General features: G+C 55.2%; 6 protein-coding genes across 6 annotated transcripts; 4 read left to right on the top strand and 2 right to left on the bottom strand.

Annotated features, from left to right (window-relative positions):
• Positions 1-1,194: 1,194 nt before the first annotated feature.
• Positions 1,195-3,769, top strand: COL26b_005502 (uncharacterized protein; the record flags this gene model as incomplete). The annotated part of the gene is made up of 3 exons (XM_053178346.1): positions 1,195-1,320; positions 1,403-3,110; positions 3,165-3,769. 3 exons carry the CDS (start codon positions 1,195-1,197, stop codon positions 3,767-3,769), a joined length of 2,439 nt encoding a protein of 812 aa, XP_053037748.1.
• A 488-nt stretch (positions 3,770-4,257) lies between these two features.
• Positions 4,258-6,440, bottom strand: COL26b_005501 (uncharacterized protein; the record flags this gene model as incomplete). The annotated part of the gene is made up of 3 exons (XM_053178345.1): positions 4,258-5,126; positions 5,172-6,039; positions 6,156-6,440. 3 exons carry the CDS (start codon positions 6,438-6,440, stop codon positions 4,258-4,260), a joined length of 2,022 nt encoding a protein of 673 aa, XP_053037747.1.
• A 1,753-nt stretch (positions 6,441-8,193) lies between these two features.
• Positions 8,194-9,115, top strand: COL26b_005500 (uncharacterized protein; the record flags this gene model as incomplete). Its single annotated transcript, XM_053178344.1, has 3 exons — positions 8,194-8,298; positions 8,378-8,859; positions 8,923-9,115. 3 exons carry the CDS (start codon positions 8,194-8,196, stop codon positions 9,113-9,115), a joined length of 780 nt encoding a protein of 259 aa, XP_053037746.1.
• Positions 9,116-10,241: 1,126 nt separating this feature from the next.
• COL26b_005499 (uncharacterized protein) lies at positions 10,242-11,516 on the top strand (the record flags this gene model as incomplete). The annotated part of the gene is made up of 1 exon (XM_053178343.1): positions 10,242-11,516. The coding sequence occupies one exon, from the start codon at positions 10,242-10,244 to the stop codon at positions 11,514-11,516; it is 1,275 nt and encodes a 424-aa protein (XP_053037745.1).
• Positions 11,517-12,720: 1,204 nt separating this feature from the next.
• COL26b_005498 (uncharacterized protein) lies at positions 12,721-13,848 on the top strand (the record flags this gene model as incomplete). The annotated part of the gene is made up of 3 exons (XM_053178342.1): positions 12,721-13,170; positions 13,250-13,666; positions 13,735-13,848. The coding sequence occupies 3 exons, from the start codon at positions 12,721-12,723 to the stop codon at positions 13,846-13,848; spliced, it is 981 nt and encodes a 326-aa protein (XP_053037744.1).
• A 662-nt stretch (positions 13,849-14,510) lies between these two features.
• COL26b_005497 (uncharacterized protein) lies at positions 14,511-16,190 on the bottom strand (the record flags this gene model as incomplete). The annotated part of the gene is made up of 1 exon (XM_053178341.1): positions 14,511-16,190. One exon carries the CDS (start codon positions 16,188-16,190, stop codon positions 14,511-14,513), a length of 1,680 nt encoding a protein of 559 aa, XP_053037743.1.
• Between the last annotated feature and the right edge of the window lie 1,787 nt (positions 16,191-17,977).

The following is a 17,977-nucleotide window of genomic DNA, read 5'->3' as shown; positions in this document are numbered from 1 at the left end:
GCCCCACCTTCCACCAGCAATCCAGCAGTCTGAGTGGCCCGTGCAGCTCGCTTAAGCAAATGGGAAGGCACGAATTCTGGCTCGCACCTGCTTGCTCTGTGTGTCTCTGCTGCCAGCCCCCTCCAGCAAGCACACGGTCCCCCCCCCCCCTCGCCGCCCTCTTCCCTCTGTAAATTGGACGCGACACGCTCAAAAGACCGACACGCCCTTTTTCGCGAAAACCGCGAATCGACACGTCCACCACTTTTAATTGAAATTCCATTTCGGGAACCCGCTGCGGACCTTTTCCTCATTTTCGGTCCCCGGACGACGGCTGGGCGACAGGACCATCTGCGAATACCTGATATCCACCTCCAGTCCGATAATTCAGCTTTCTGCCGAATACCCTACCGATACTCTGTACTCTGTACTGTGAACTCTGCCGGCGTGTCGTTTCTGTTGCGAATACCAACTTCGCACTTTTGCACTGCCAATCCTCTTATTCTCCGTCTCTCTCCTCTCCTCTCTCGGTCTCTCCCCCCAGCACCTGAACCACCACTCTCGGATTCCGGTCTAGACCCCCTTTGAGACGACCACCCAACCCTTGACGGCATATGAAGCGCCTATCCGCCCTACGCCATTTACCATTTACGCCATTCCGACTATTACTCTCAACCGTTGTTCAGTAGTACATTGGTTTCCCTTTGGCGTATCCCCCCAACCATCGCCTGTCATCCTTCCACCACTCAAGTTGCTTGCGTTGCCGCATCAGCATCGCACAAAGCTGCCAAAGCACCGAGCCGCCGCGCAAAGCGATCCGACAAAACGCTCGTCTGCCCATCCACGCACACCAAGAAAGCCCCGGCCGGCTGCACGCATTCACAATCCGACTCTTGTCGACCCCCAAAGCTGTCGCAACCACAACTATCTCATCCCGCGACCCTGCTTCCTCCATATCTGGAAAGCCACAGCCGCCGCCGCTGAGTGATCGACCATCCTCGCCCACCACCTCTGCCTCCCTTCCGAACCCCCTCTTGATCGCATCGCCTTCCGTCGCAGCTCCCGCCTCCAATGCCCTAGTGCCAGCGGCACATGTCTTCGACCACCGTCACAGCTAGTCAACCCACTTTACATTCCTTCCATCTTCCCCGCGACTCCTCCTTTTCGGCTGCGCAACCACACGACTACCCCGGGAAACCAACTCCCACCGCCATGATGCCTTCAGCATCACAGTCCCAACCTTCGTCGCAACAGTCTTTTACCATGAGCCAGCAGAGCCAGGGCGGCTACCGCGGCTATGCCGACGCCAGGCTCGCCAATGAAGCCCCCCAGATCTATAGCGTGAGTGAAGTCGGCTCGCATTCGTGCTACCCTGGCACACCTACCTGCCTTTGGGGCATTCGCATTGACATGACACATATAGGCCGTCTACTCGGGCGTCGATGTATACGAGATGGAGGTCAACGGTGTCGCAGTCATGCGCAGGCGGCAAGACAGTTGGCTCAATGCGACCCAGATTCTCAAGGTTGCCGGCGTCGACAAGGGAAAACGCACAAAGATCCTCGAAAAGGAGATCCAGATTGGCGAGCACGAGAAGGTCCAAGGAGGCTACGGAAAATACCAGGGCACATGGATCAAGTTCGAGCGCGGTGTCGAAGTCTGCCGCCAGTACGGCGTCGAGGAGGTTCTCCGTCCGCTGTTGACATATGATATGGGACAAGATGGTGGTGTTGCCGGCCGAGGAGACTTCAACACCCCAACCAAGGAACAGGCCATGGCTGCCCAGAGGAAACGTCTGTACAACGCCGGAAACGAGGCAAGGTCCAACGGCATGACTGGCATCAACGGCACCTTCTTCAAGAACATCTCCACCACTGCGTCTCACGCTGTCGCTGCTATTAGCAAGGCACGATTCGACTCTCCCGGACCTAGGGGTCGCAATGGACCCACGAAAGCACCCAGCTTCAGCCGCCAGAGCTCCATGCAGAACGGCGACGACTTCCCCGGCAACTCCCAGCAGAGTTATGCCTCGGACTACGGCCAGCACGTCGACTCGGCGTACTCCACTCAACAGACCAGCCAACAGTTTGACGGTCCGGAGCCACCTCGCAAGCGCCAAAGAGTCACCATGACCCCCGCCGAGAGCTTCGGCGGCTACAACAACTCGATGGAAATGTACCAGGGCGCCTTCCCTGGATCTCCTACGGAGCCTAATGAGTCCTTCATCTACTCTCAAGCGAATGTGCCTGCACATGATGGCCACAGCCCACTCACACCGCTACCCTTTGAGATGTCTCCGGACGCCGAACACAAAAGGAGCATGTTGATGAGCCTGTTCATGGACTCTGCGGCTTCGGATCAGTCCAAGCATGAGATGCTTCGCTCATTGGCGCCTATTGAGCTAGATATGCCCATTGACCAGCAAAGCCACACAGCCCTTCACTGGGCTGCTACGTTATCGCGTATGCCTCTCTTGCGCGCGCTCATCGCTGCCGGCGCCAGCCCCTTTCGTGTCAATGCCTCGGGAGAGACTGCCTTGGTGAGAGCTTGTGTAGTTACAAACTCGATGGATCTCGGCTCCTTCCCTGATCTACTGGATGTGCTCGGAAGCACCATTGAAGTCCGCGATAGCAAGGGACGCACTGTTCTGCACCATATTGCCATGACTAGCGCCGTCAAGGGTAGGAACGCGGCCAGTCGGTATTATTTGGAAAGCCTTTTGGAGTGGGTGGTAAGGCAAGGCAGCGTGCCCAACGGTCAAGCGGCGACCAATGGCAACGGAAGCAGTGCACCAGCCAGTTCCCAGTCCCAACCGCAGTCGCAACCGAAGATGGGCATCGCACGCTTCATGACTGAGATTGTCAACGCCCAAGACCACGCCGGTGATACGGCTCTCAACATTGCGGCAAGGATAGGCAACCGCAGCATCATCTCGCAGCTCCTCGAGGTCGGCGCAGACGGCAACATTGCCAACCGTGCCGGTCTCCGGCCCGTGGACTTTGGTATCGGAGTCGAGGCTGCAGATGAGGGCAACAACATGACCAATGGTGCCGAGCTGAATGGAGACACTGAGAAGAACCGTGCTGCAAGCAGCGAGCGCGCAAAAGAGAGCAGCGATGATATTGTTTCTTGTGAGTAAACACCCAGTTTCCAGTACGAGATTTTCCCACTGACCGCCCCCCTAGCCATCACACATCTTCTTAGCGAAGCAAGCTCCACCTTCCAGAACGAAATCAAGACGAAGCAGGCCGTCATCGAGTCCCTGCACTCAACACTCCGCACCACATCAGCACAGCTGGGCGAGGCAAGGCGAAACCTCGAAGCCATGCAGGCGACGCTGAAGAAGCAACAACTCGCCCGCCAAAAGATCTCGAACCTCAGACATGCCCGCGAGGAGGAACAGGTCCGCCTGATGCAGGAGCAGAACCGGGCAGGCCGCACCGACGCCCTCTCGTCGTCGTGGGAGACGGAACTGGGCGCGGCGCTGGAGACGGCCGACAACGGCGAGGAGGCCGCCATGCTGCCCTCGGCGGCGGTTCTGAAGGCAAGGCTAAGCGCCGTCTCGGCGCGACGCGACGTCACGCGCAAGATGGCCGCCGCGCTCAAGGGGCGAAGCAAGGACGTCGAGATCAAGTACCGCCGCGTGGTGGCCATCAGCACCGGCGTGCCTGAGGACCAGGTTGACGCCGTTGTGGATGGTCTCCTCCGCGCGGTGGAGAGCGAAAAGGGCGAGTTGGAAGTCGACCGGGTCAGGAGGTTTCTCGGCGGCGTCGAGGGCGTGGTGCATTAATGAAGCTGCTGCGATGATGTTCTAGATGTTCGTTGTGTTGGTGTCATACCCCGTCGGAGAAGCCCCCTTTTTTTGAAGTAGGAGAAAAGGGGACCACGGACCGGCCCGTTTATTGATGTTTGTTTTTTATATACTACAAAGAGGAGGAAGGCATAAAACCCAGTGCTTTTTTCTAGGGGAAAAAGAGAGGGCGTTGGCAGGCTGTTTGGCATTATTGTATGGCTGCACGGGTGGATATCTGATGATTGGAACTTCATACGATTTCAAAATTTGATGGCCTTGAACGGAGCAACCTGTGAAGTGTGTGAGTGTGCGCACGCAGTGCGAGCTGAGCCTACAAATGCTTTGCTTTGATGCGCCATCCTAAATCCTGCTTGATAAAAAAGCTCCCTTCCCCGAACGCCGTGCAATGCTGCTTTGGATACGATTCCGGCAAGATCTGTCTGTTCATATATTACGTCCTCGGGACATATTACGGGCTGTCTTTTTCACCGCGTGATACCGGACGCGTACAGCCCCTCCCACCGCTGCTCGACTCCTCCCACGAGCTTCTTGGCCTTTTCAATCTCCCTGTCGAGCTCCTCCACGTTACGAGTGAGGGCGCTGACCTCTTCGAAGCGCCTCGCCCCGCGCGCCGAGTCCACCATCTGCTGCACCATGAACTTTTGCTCCTCAAGCACAATGAGGCGCTCGCGGGCCTCCTTCTCCTCCGTCTCCAGCTGCGATACCGCGGTGCTGGTCTCGCTGGCCTGGCTCGCCGTCTCGGATTCTGCGAGTTCTCCGTTCCGGAGGGGCGAGAGGTGCAACGATGACGAGGAGCCGTTGGCGCTGCCCTGAAGAGCGAGCAGCCGCGAGGAATGCGACGACCGGGAGCGGAGGATCTGAGGGACGGACTTGAGGGTGAGCATGTGGGTATGCAGGAAAGTAGATGCGGCTGCGTATACGGCTTGTTGCAAGCGCAGCTGTGTCTTGGATTTCGTCTTCATGTCGCGTAAACGGCGCGCCGCCGTATCGTACTTGGTAAAGGCATCGGTGAGTCGTTTGCGAATCTTGGAGGCCTCTTGGATCTGGGCGTGAGTTGGTGGAGGCTTTGGTGCCTCAGACCCATCCTCGCTTTCTGGTTGCAGTGCTAGCAGTGTGCGTTGGAAAATAGGCATGAGCTGCCGGATGCCGCGCTCAAACTGGCGAAGTGTCTCGTAGGCGCGCTGATCCGGGGGTTTATGCATAATGGTAGCGGCAAAATCACGTTTTGAAAAGATGGTGTGGTTGCAATCGCGGCACATTCGCACATCGACACTCAGCTGGCCAGGCTGAGCCGTGGTCGGGGGCTTCTCCGTCGCCGGGTTCGTGGCTGGTACTGTTAGGCGCGATTCTCGGAGTGACGCCGATGCGCAAGACTCACGATTCGCTACGCTCAATCCCACTTCGCTCGAACAGCCCGTCAATGGGTCGGCGCAAACCACCCGCCCGCATATTCGACAATGGTGGCGCCTAAATGTCCATGATCCAAACTCTTGCTGGCAGAAGGGGCATTGTGTGACAGAGGCGTCGTCCTCCCAGGTAACCACCGACTGCTCCAATAATTTCCTCTGGTTTTTCTGGCCCGTCAGCGTCGCTACTGGGGCCAGCAGGTTGTTGCTGTTGGTCGTGACGTCTTCGGGGGCATTCGCAAGCAGCTGCGTAAGCTTCGTTAAACGCTTCTCCAGTCTGGCCACCTCGAGATTCTGCCTCTCCACCCTCTTTCGGCGCATTTCCGCAAAAGCCGACGTGTGGTCGATTAACACGCCATTGTGGTCATTGTAGCCGTCCCTCGACTTGTAGCACGTCTCGCACACCCTAACCCAATACCCCCGCACGGGGTCGTGCTGGGCGGACCTCGCCAGCCTCATCTGGTACATGGTGTGCTCCTCGCAGAACAGCCTGCCGCATTTCCTGCAGTTGATGCTGCCGTTAACAGCGCCCAGGCCCTTTGCGCATGTCGGGTCGGTGCATCGGTCGTTGCTTGTCTGTCGCTGCCAATGCGATCGGGTGATGAGCTCGTCCGGATCGATCGGGCCCTCGACGAGTCTGGCGGTGGTGGGCGGGGCAATGGGCAGGGACTCGTTGGATTCGAAGACATCGAGGCCTCTGAGCTTTTGGTTGATTATGGAAAGCGGCTGGAACTTTTTGGCCTTGAGGACCTGCTTGTCGAACCAGGTCCTGACTTCATCCTGTTCGACCTCGGGAAGCTCTTGGTGGTTGTCGTCGATGTGTCTGAGGAGTGTCAGAGACTAGGGTCAGAGTCGCAAGACGGGCGGCAATGGTCACCTGTTTAGTTGAAGCAGCGTCAACTGTATGGAGAGATTAGCAGTGCGCCGAGAGGCATCGCGAAGGAGAGATGACTGACCATTTCCTCGTCGCATATTGGGCAAACCAGCTTTGAGCTCGTGGCGGAGGACCTGGAGGGGCCGCCAACGCTGATGTTTGACGTCAGGTCTTGGGAATAGTCGGGGAGTGGACTCGAGACTGGCGGCGATGCCGAGGAGGAGTTGAGCGACAGGGTGCTTTCGGAGGGAGCAAAAGGACTCGGCGTTCGCTGATGGCCACGACCGTGGACTGCAGGAGGCGTGGGAGGGGCAAGGCCTTTCCCGCTGCCCAAGATGCGACCGCCTCCCAGCTTGCGGCCGGACATGGTGGAAGAGAGGGGAGCTCACGCGACCATCCAGGTCGAGGAGGGAGGGGTTTCCGGCGACAAAGGCGGGTAGGATAAACAAACAAAGAAACGAGGTCGGGAAGACGGTGAGGGGGGAGACGAGGTTGAGGAGGTGACGATGGCCAGGACGAGGCGAGACGAGACGAGACGAGACGAGGAGGGGGTCCGAGTATCCGCGGTGTGTGCTGTGCAGCGTAAGGTAGGTAGGTATTCGTAGGTAGGCACGTAAGGTACCTATCCGTAGGTTGTGCAGGCAAGCGAGGCAGAATAGAGCAAGAGTAAAGCAAAAGCACAGCACAGCACAACACAGCACACGATGTGCTGTTTGTTGCAGGATGCGAATGCAGAGCGAATGCAGATGACGGAGGAAGAGGAGTGGTTCGTTGTGGTCCCTTGGTGGTTCCTGCTGGGACCTCGTCGGTGTCGCAGCGTAAGGTAACTTGTAAGGTAACTTAACTTGTAGAGTAAGGTCAGGTAGTAGAGAGGTGACAGCCGCAGTTGGTTCCAGTTCCAGGTTCCCGTGCTCGTCAGGCACTTTCCCTGCTGGGGGGGGGGGGAAGGGGGTCTTTGGGCAGCCTGCCAGTGCTGAGTGGCTCTCCAGGTGCAGTGCAGTTGGTTGGGGGCAGAGCTGGAGACTTGATGACTGGGCATTGAGCGGTCACGATGCAAGGAGGGGGGTACGTACTGCTTAGACCAGGACCTTGTAAAGTAGATGCAGTAGTATTTTGCAGGGAAAAGTACTTGCCGAACCCCTCCCTCTCCTACGATTTATCCGTAGATAAGGTACGTACCTCCAATTATATGGATGGTTCCCCCTCGCCCTGTGTGCTCTGTCCGCCTGCCAACGATGCATTCAGCGGTCATGGCGGCGGGGAAGACAAAAAGGAACGGCATGGGGTTCGCGGAGTGCAGACTCCTGGACGCTAAAGAGCTACAGAAGATGAAGATGCGCTACTGTGTAAGTGGCTAAGAAGAAAGCTACGGATACACCAACGACAACATGAGAAGGGCAGCAGCCGGGCAAGGCTAAGGCAAAGATGAGATCCACCAACAGGGGGCACCTACAAGTACAAGGAAGACACACTGCACTGCGGTGACCTCAGGGGGGACGCTGTGGAATGGCGGAGCGCTTCCGTGCCGATAGCCTGGAGTCGACTGGTCGGAATGGGTTCAACGCAGGTACAAAAGCAGCCTGCGAAAAGGCGGTGAGTTGGCAAGTATCTTTTTTGCTGTGTTTCCCTTGTACAGAGGATGGTCGACGTCTTCTGCGACACACCCTGGCCTGTGCGCTGTCCCTCCTTCCATCTGCTGCACCTGCAGTCCGTCCTGCACCTCCACTCGACCACTGGACCACTGGACCACTGCACCCGACCGCTGCCGTTCCCGCCGCTCCCCTGTAGCATCGTGACGGGTGACTCCCTCCAGGTGGTTGAGGTGGTCTTCCCCCTCCACCGTCGGGCTTCCATTGCTGTTCCTTAAGTGGGGCCCAGCCTTATCGGACTGCTTTATCGCTACCCGTCGCCTCGGCCTTTGAAAGCGCGCCATCTCTAGAAAAGCTCTTCCACGTTCGTCATTGACAATTCTCTATCCTCGTTGCAGAATACTCATCACCTTTTACACACATACACACTTTACATTCTTCTCTCTCTCGCACACACGTACTACGTGCGCGTAAATCACCCCCTCCTTCTCTCTACCTCTCTCCTACACACCACACACGCACATACACACCATGGCCGACAAATCCAAAAAGTTTCCCGACGTCGAGGGCGGTGGCAGTCTTATCCTGGCCTGGCAGATCAAGGGAAAGAAGGTTTTGGTCGTTGGAGGCGGCGAGGTATGTGGCTGCGCTTGCGATGCGCCCCAATCACAACTCCTAAGGTTGTTTGCGATGCTAATTTCCTCTTCCACCTCAGGTTGCCGCCGGTCGAATCCTCAACTGCCTCAATGCAGACGCCAATGTCACCGTCGTCTGTCCCGCCTCTGGCTTCAACCCCGAGGTCGCTCATCGCGTTGCTCGCGGCGAGGTCACACATGTCGACCGTCTCTTCGAGCCAACCGACCTCGATGGCGCCGACATGGTTCTCGTTGCCATTGACGACCCTGCCGCCTCTACAACCATCTGGAAGCTGTGCAAGGAGAGGAGAATACCCGCAAACATTGCCGATGTCCCTCCCGAATGCGACTTCTACTTTGGCAGCGTCCACCGCGACGGCCCCCTCCAGATCATGGTCAGCACCAATGGCAAGGGCCCGAGGTTAGCTGCCATCATCCGACGCTTTGTCGCCAAGCAGCTCCCCAAGAATGCTGGAAATGCCATTGAGGCCATTGGCACCCTCAGAGGCAAGCTGCGCAAGATTGCCCCCACCCCAGAGGAAAGTCCCAAGCGCATGGGCTGGTGAGTTACACTCAAAGATTCTCAACATTCATGTCTCGTCATGCTAACAGCGATTGATATTAGGATGACAAAGGTCAGCAACGCCTACGACTGGGGCGAGATGTGCGACCTCACCGACGAAGACATGGAGAACCTTCTCAGGTTCTATTCTTCCAATACCGTTCCCACCATCGACGACCTCATGTCCATGAGAGAGGAACCGGGCTTCCAGGCGGACCTGTTTGACGGTTCCTTTGGCTTCTGCGTCGGCGCATAGACGACTTGCGTGTGTAAATACAAACGGATATGGGTGTTTGAGCGATTTTGGAGTCATTTGCATCGGCGGTCATCTTAGAATGCGTCATCGGCGGCATCACACGAGTTTTTGGGAATCTTGCATACAGGTCATCATCAGCAGTAGCAGCATCATCTTGGCGCAATATGGCACATCTACTTTCATGTAAATCTACGCGGAGGAATCGGGTTTGGAAACTCAAGAGAAAAACGAGGAAGGAAGCTGCAGTCACGGCCAAGTTTCAGCTGGCTCTGGCTGTGGTCTGGCCAACAGGAAAAATACAAACATTGAACTCATGTCAAAACAATGTGCACAACAGCCGAGGCTTTCCATGGCTGTGAGTGAGTCAACAGCGCGATTTATTCTCGTGATGCATGAGGTTCCCCGCGTCAATTGGAAGACTTTGGGACCGCGTCCGACGGATCCACCGTCCGCTCCGTTCAGTGTTGTCAATGCATGACCGGCCGAGCCGCCGATGGGCCGGTTGAATGCGGCGTAAATAGAAACAAGGACTATCCCAAGACGGACAGGACTCGATCACTGGAAGGCGCAAGTGATGGGAGGAAACCCAGATGCGATGAAAGGAGTAATGCGCAAAGAGGCACCATTTCTCGAATAGACACGGATTGTAATTGGTACACTGTTGATTGTCGGAACTTGATTCCAGTCGAAATGGACTTTGGTTGAAGTATTCCGGCAACGGCGCCTACGGCAGCTACAGGAAAGAAGGTACCTTCCGTGGGCGCCTACTAAGTTCGGTAAGGTTGCGACAGCGAATTGACACCTGCTCGCCTGGCAGATCGCACCTGGCACCACTCCCCGCCGCCAGTCGCAACTTCCTCCTCGCACCCCGCGACAACCGTCTTGATCGCAAGACCCAAGAAACGACGACAAATACCCAGATATCGACCCAGAAACACCCTTTTCACGCGTAATTTCACCTGCAGATCTCGATTCATCCGAGACATACGTTTACCCTCGCTGGATACTTCCGTTTCGACGCGTCAAGCATCCTCATTCAGCGCTCCAGCGACCACATCCAGCACTGCGGATAGCTCGTCGCAGCCGCCCTCCTCCACTCCGTGGTCGATTGTGATCCCATCGCAAGATGCCTCCCCGCCGCCGCAAGCAAGCGGCAGAGCCAGACGTCGAACCCGAACCCGACCGGCAGACGCCTTCGTCCCTTGAGGACCGCGAACCCCCGCCGCCATTCTTCAACACCACCTTCTCTACACATCGCGCCTCGCCCCTCTACGTTGGCGCAAATGCTCTTAACTACCCCCGACTGCAGACAATTTCCCAGCGACTGCGCGACACCCTCGTTGGAGATGTGGTCAGAGGAGTACAAGTCGGTCTCGAAGGAAACGACAGCTCCCTGGGGCGCGCTGGTCCGCTTGAGAAGGTCGGTATCCGCTGGGTCGGTGTCGATGCGCTCCTTGGCGGCGCCGAAGATGTCGACGCAGACCTGAGTCGAGACCTGAACCGAGATTTTGGCAGCGATTCCGTCGAGGGAGGAAGCCAAGGCAAGAAGAGGGTCTTGGTGTTTGAAATGCGATACGAGAATGCGCTATGCACAGCTGTGCTACTGCCCTTGTTGACGAACACGACTCCAGACCCGCCGAACGGATTGCAGTCCAACGATAAGATCGAGATACCCGGGTTGCTCAACGGCACTACGTCTACGGATGACCGACACTTTCTGCATCTCCCGCTGCTGCTCCTGCGCATGCCCGCGCCTCTGAAGACAATCATCACCGACTTCCTGGCCGGCACCTTTGACTGTCGCATCAGCCCGATGAGTCTGGGCACAAAGAGCCTTACTGGGGCCTGGGAGAGGTGGATCCAGGACGCAGGTCTTCCGTCGAAAGGGCCCCTTGCCAAAGACATGGTTCTGACGCTGGGCTTTTACATTCCCCCTCCCGAGTCCGCCGAAGGTGAGGACAAGCAGGACCCGGAACCCCTTGGCCTCAAGGCTATCGACATCATCATCCCATCAGACGAGCTTGAACGGTTCACCAAAGAAGGAAGGGCTCTTGGCAAGGCAGCGGGTAGCAAGCGAAAGGCGTCCGCGCAAGGCTACGAAGACGATGAAAGGAAGCGGAAGAGGCTCGCAGGCGGCAAATCTGACGAGGGCTGGGCTTGGAGAGAGGAGGGCAAGAAAGAGCAACAGCAGCCCTTTATCGAAGCAATCGGCGCTTATTTGGACAAACACCTGGCATTGAATCTCTTCCACCCTGGTGTGAGAGTCACCAAGATTGCCTGCGGTGGGTTCGTGTTGTCTGAGGGGCGAGTCAAGGTGTTTATGCCTCCCGGCGATGATGACGAAGTATTTGAGCCTGTGAAGCATCTGGTTGGAGACCTCATCGCCAGCGCTACCGGTTGAATGCGGTGCTGGCTCTCACATCAATACAACTTCCACTACGGCGGTTTCGGACCCGATATTCCAAAGCATGACCACTACCTTACCACGAGCCGATGACAGACAGGGTACATTGGAGTTTATCCATCAATTGGGTGTTTAGAGGGGTCTGTCTATGGCATCTGTCAAGTGGAACACGACTCCCCACTGCCACGTCAAATCTAGGGATTGCAGCGGCCAACTCCATCCCATCGACCGGGGGGCACACTGCTCCCCAGCGGCCAAGGATCATGTCTAGCTTATTTTTTGGAGCGCAGTACGATCCTCAACGCGGATACACGCAATAGCCCGCTTTCTGCAAGTTCAAGCTGCCTGAGGACACAAAGTCAGTTGCCGTTCGATCCATCTCGCTCCCGAGCACAGAGAGAGATGCGTGTCATCGAGCAGCACCAACCCCGTCCATGTTGCCTCGACGAAAAGACATTCCGCAAGTAAGCGCCCCGGCTTTGGGTAAATTATCCAGGGTATCATCCGGCACTCGCCAGGGTTGCATTTGGCGGGGGTTGGCATGGGAAAACCAGAGGCTCGCAAAACTCGGGTCTCGCAAGCCTCGGATGCTACTCCATCGCCTCACTGTCAGCCGCTCTAGATGAGGTTATGCAATCTATTTGAGGTGGCGTCACTCCGCCGCATGACCGACCGGGACTCCGGGATTGAATATGCTTAGATGCCATCGCCTCGTGGCTAATACCAGAATCCCTCTGCGGCCCTGGCATGGAGTGCATTCAGCCGCTGGTTCTGTGGCTTCTTCCCCGCGCCAAGAACGCTCTTCCTACGCTGGCCATGATTTGGTCACGCTCTAAATGGACTTAATATGGCATCCAGTCTAGTTCGGGCCACCACAGTTCAATTGAGAACCCCGCAACGGATTCAGGTCGCAACATCTTCCAGAAAGGGCATCTCAACGAAGCCCTACCCTCTACTGTGGAGAATCGACAATTATCCGCCATGGCGAGCTGGTCCTTTCATCTCGAACCTGCTTGGTCCCGGGGAGCATTCTCGGCCATCAATCTTCCGCTAGTCTCAAATAAGTGTGTAGCAAATAGAACCACTTGACGGCCTATAAAGTTGCCGGCCCTGATAATTCAACGTAACTTTTCATCCCCTCGGCAGCCAAGCCTCATCCGTCTCAACTCAAGTCTGTCGTTCACATCAAGAAAAGCCCGTCATGAAGTTCTCCGCCTCCGTCGTCTGCCTCCTGGCGCCCCTCTCAGCCCTCGCCGCGCCCCTCGAGGAGCGCCAGGCCGCCCAGAGCATCGACGCCCTCATCAAGGCCAAAGGCAAGCAGTACTTTGGCACCTGCAGCGACCAGGGCCGTCTGACCTCGGGCAAAAACGCCGACATCATCAAGGCCAACTTCGGCCAGGTCACCCCCGAGAACTCGATGAAGTGGGACCAGATCGAGCCCAGCCAGGGCCAGTTCAACTGGGCCGGCGCCGACTACCTCGTCAACTTTGCTACGCAGAACAACAAGAAGATCCGCGGCCACACCCTCGTCTGGCATTCGCAGCTCGCGGGCTGGGTCAACAACGTCCGCGACCGCAATGCCTTGACCGCGGTCATTCAGAACCACATTAGCACCATCATGGGGCGATACAAGGGCAAGATCCTGCACTGGGTGCGTTCTGTCTTTCACAGTTATACTCATCAACTATCTCGGGGCCTCACAAGCCAACTAACCATCATGACACCCACAGGACGTCGTCAACGAAATCTTCAACGAGGACGGCTCCCTCCGCTCCTCCGTCTTCTCGCAGGTCCTCGGCGAGGACTTCGTCGGCATCGCCTTCCGCGCCGCCCGCGCCGCCGACCCGGCCGCCAAGCTGTACATCAACGACTACAACCTCGACCAGGCCAGCTACGCCAAGACGCAGGCCATGGCGCGCAAGGTCAAGGAGTGGATCGCCCAGGGCATCCCCATCGACGGCATCGGCTCGCAGGCGCACCTGCAGGCGAACCAGGGCGCCAACGCCCTCGGCGCGCTGCAGACCCTCGCCGGCAGCGGCGTCAAGGAGGTCGCCATCACGGAGCTCGACATCGTCGGCGCCAGCGCGGCTGATTACTCGGCGGTGACCAAGGCGTGTTTGCAGGTTAGCCAGTGTGTTGGTATTACCGTGAGTTTGCCCCCTTTATGATCATGTTTATTCTTGAGAGGCCTGATGTTGACAAATTCCTGATTTAGGTCTGGGGTGTGCGTGACCCCGACAGCTGGAGGGCGCAGAACAACCCGCTCTTGTTCGATGCCAACTTCAACCCCAAGCCCGCATACACTGCGGTTGTTCAGGCCCTTCAGTAAGTGGTTGTGGTGCTGTTTGCGGTGGTCGTGGGGAAAAGGGGGCGATGAGGGTTTTGTTCGTGTACATATTGAGTATTTTCCAGGCTATTCTGGACGTGAATATGAAGGTGATCCTGCTTCTGGTCAGGTCAGGACGTTTGTGCATATTGGTCGAGGCCCATGTCCAACTTGGTTCGCCAGTGAACATGTCTCATGACTTGGATTTTGACTATCAGGGACAGATGTTCCGTCCAGCATCTCTGCCTACCTAAACTGAATGAGAAATAGGAAACAGGTTCGAGATAGAAGGCAGCTCCCTCTCGCGTGAACTGGCGCCTTCAAACCGCTGAAGTAAACACACCAATTGTAGCTCTTGCACCAAGCTTGTATTAAGGAAGTTTCAAGCCCACAGTAAAGTTAACGGCATCGCCCGCGTGATCCACGCTGCGAGTGCCAGAGATGGGTTCTCAAGGTCTTCAGCCACGGAAAAGCTTATTCTTGGCCACGTACATAAGACGCCGCTGCTCGCCAAGCCTCGAGCCCATTTCTCGTCCTCAACCCCATGTCAATACCACTACTTGTTCATACCAAGCTTATAGATCGTTCTCCTATCTTACAAACAACAATGTCGCTTCATAACACTTTTTCCCAAATTTCCTTCCGGTGGCCCGCGCCGATTAATATCAAAACTCCTCATAACCGTCCCCAATCCAGAACCATTTCGCAGCCGGTGTTCTGAGCCATGCGTCTCTCTCCTTCTTCTTTCGTTTCAATTCCTCTTTCCGGATCTTCTGCGGGCTGTCCGTACTATCCGAATCCCAATCGAGGTCACTCAGACCATCCATGGGCCCGTCCATGTCCGAGTCCCAAAGCGAGTCCATATCGTCGTCAAACGCCCACTCAGAGAACGATTCATCCCAATCTTCGTCCGTCAGGTAGTCCTCAACTGGCAAGCCTCCCTTGCGCTCAACGCCCTTCCGGAAGTGCTCTACGAGGTACCCGTAATCCTCGAGTCTGCACTTGACGCCTGCGTTGAGGAGCTTCGTAAAGCAGTACCGCACCGAATCCGCCTGCTCGCATTTCTTCTCCGCCGACCGACTCGTCTCGATCACGTCCAGCGAAATCTCCCCGCGCATGCTGTAGCTGCACACCGGCCCGTGCGGGCAGGTGAAGTGGTCGAACAGCACCCTCTCCAGATTCGGGTACAGCCCGCGCCTGACCGCGTGGCCCAGCCACTTGAACTCCTTGCCGTCCTCCTTCTCGATGAAGTTGGAGACGTGGAGCACCTTGAGCGACGTCGGCAACGTTCGCAGCGCGGACGTGGACCCCTTGCCCATGGCCTTGAGTGCGAAGGTGACCTTCTCGAGCACCTCGAAATCGACCAGGGAGCCGATGAGGTTGCTCGTGTTGCGGGGGCCGATGTGGTCGTCGCCGAGATCGAGTATCTCAAGGGTGCCCTTGTGCCGTTCCCGCAGGGCGTCGATGATGGCCTTGATGCTGATGCCGTGGATCTTGTCCTGGTCGTCGAACCTGAACTCGCGAAGCGCTTTGCAGGACTTGATGATGGCGGCGAGCTGGGGCATGTGGATGTGGATCCCCGTCAGGCCGAGCCTGCTGATATTGCTCCAATCGAACTTGTCGCCCATGTCGTTGACCCTTTGCAGGTGGACGGTGTTGAGATTGGGGGCCAGACTGAAGAGGCGGTACACCTCACCCAACGGGACCCTACGGGGCTCCCCGTTTAGGGAAAAGAAGCGGATGTACTGCAGGCTGTTGAGGCGAATGTCCGTCTCTTCTGCCGAGGGAAACTGCCAGAAAAAGGTTTCGGGGTGGCGGCAGCAGGCACTGGCCTGCACATCGAGCAGCTGGAGGTTCGTCATCTGGAGCACGGCGAGAACCGCCATGAAGCGGGTGGCAGACGGGCTCGGGCGGGGCCAGCCGGCCGGGGGCCGCATGTTTAGCCTCTTGGCCGTCCGGTTGCAGGCTTGTATGGCATCTGGTGTGAGAGGGCTCATCATGTCTTGGCTGGAGGCGGGCATGCAAAAGTAAACCGTCCTCGCCATGGAAGCGACCTCCGGGCTCTGGTCCATGATGATGAGCAGCTGCGCGATCTTGTCATTGTCGAGGTCGAGATGGGACCTTTCCCTGTTGAAGTCGATGTAGATGTCGGTGAAGAATGACCGCCTCCCGAGGTGCCAGAGCTGAGGGCACAGCGACGCCAGCGTGGTTGATGCGCGCTTCGCGGAGCCCGGGAGCTTGAGGAGCGGCTTCTCGATGTGAGCCCCGCGCGAGTGCAAGGGTGCCGTCAGCAGCATGAAGATGTGCTGGATGATTTCCGGCGGGAGGTCCAAGAGGTTCGCCATGGTGGGCCGCTGGCTACGGGACTGGCACGTAGGGACCGATGGAGTGAGGAGCACGTGTTGGATGAGATGGAGCGTTAACGATGCATGCAAGCTGATGTCGTCGCCGGAAAGGGGGCGAGGGAATGAACTCGTCTCTACCTTACTGCCCCCAAAGCTAATTAACGCGTGTCAACCGGTGCCGGCCCGACGCGAGACGCGATGGATCCACCTTTGGCACTTAAACCCCTTGCAACGCATCGTATGCATCTATCGCAAATAGAGCGCGAAGCAGAGTGTTCGTCTCATGTCTTCATTAAACTTTTTGCTTTTTACAACCTGTAATTTGCAATTTGTTGACGTTTGTCGGTCATGAGACAAGTCTGAGTACTCACTGTGAAGTAACATATTGTATTAAAGTGTACTTTTCAGAAACTCTACTAGTATATAGGCTACCCTTATAACTACCCCCTTTCCCTCTTTACTTCTCTTTTCCTACTTTTAGTAATTAAGAAGGTTATAGCTATTACTATACTTATATCGTTAATATAGTTCTTATATTATTAAATTTCCTCTAATTTATTATTATCCTCTTTAAGCTCTTTATTATTAGGTTCTTATAAAGTTCTTATTTATTAATATATTTATTAGAACTATAAATAGATATACTTTATACTTAATTTACTACTCTATAAATATAAAAAATATATAATAATTATAGGATATAAATAAAATATTTATAGTAGTTTTTATAATTATCCTTAATTATAATATTAAGAAAAATATTATTAATAAACTATTTAAGTTTATATTTATTTTCTTTTACTATTTAGATAAAGTAATACTTTACTCCTATTTAGTTATTAGTTATTCTTATAATTATTATTTTAATTAATATAGGTTTGAATATAATAAATTAATCTTATTAAAAATAGTTAATAAGTAGAGGAAGAATAGACCTATGTTCTTCTTCTCATATAATTTTATATAATAAGTTATTTATAAACTATTAAAGTTATTAATAATACTTTTATAAACTTAGATTAAGTTTTCTTAGTTATTATAAATAGTATTACGATATATAGGAAGTATCTATTAAAGTATTAATAGAATTTTTATAGTATAGCGTGAGCCTCTATAAATTAGATGTGGCTAGGCTTAAAAGGTGGAAGATAAAGGTGGAAGAGATAAGTCTGAGTGCACAAACATGATCTGGGGGGGATTCGCCCCGATCATGCCAAATGCGAAGCCCAACGATACGACCCCGCTTTCTCTACTTCTCCTCTGGGCCTCATCAATGACGTCTCGACGTTCCCGTTGAACATAGTGCCGTTCATCAGGAAGAGAGGAGATAGGCGTTGCGAATATGTACCGGCTGCGATGTGAGCAAAATGAGAGGGGATTTCGACGTCATTCCCGCGCTTTCAAAAGCGTTAAGCTTCGGCAATGAGGAATACGAGATTCCAGCAGCCGCACATCTCTCCAAATACCGACCACGAGCCAGCCTAGCACAGCTTCGCTTTAGCGCTTGAAAGAGCCCTTGACATCGAGGAAACACCGACTTTATCTGCCTTTGGTGCGTGCCTGATCCATTGGTCAATGGTCGGTCTACAGCAACGTTGCACCCATCCCCGGCTTTCGGCTCCGGCGCCAAGCAGTTGGCTCGGGGAATTCTTCGCTGGGCATGCGAGCTGTTGGTGAAAGATTTTCAGGCACTCACTCAGACACTGCCACGTTTGCCACGCTGTGAGTTCTGTCAATTCATTGTGAAAGTGAAAGACGGCGGGGCAATACTGTTTTGTTTGTCTTCG

This window comes from Colletotrichum chrysophilum (genome assembly GCF_026319265.1).
Source record: "Colletotrichum chrysophilum strain AFK26 chromosome Unknown scaffold_37, whole genome shotgun sequence".
Lineage (NCBI taxonomy): Eukaryota > Fungi > Ascomycota > Sordariomycetes > Glomerellales > Glomerellaceae > Colletotrichum > Colletotrichum chrysophilum.
The sequence above is the reverse complement of the archived record's forward strand: the minus strand, read 5'-3'. Positions and strand labels throughout refer to the sequence as shown.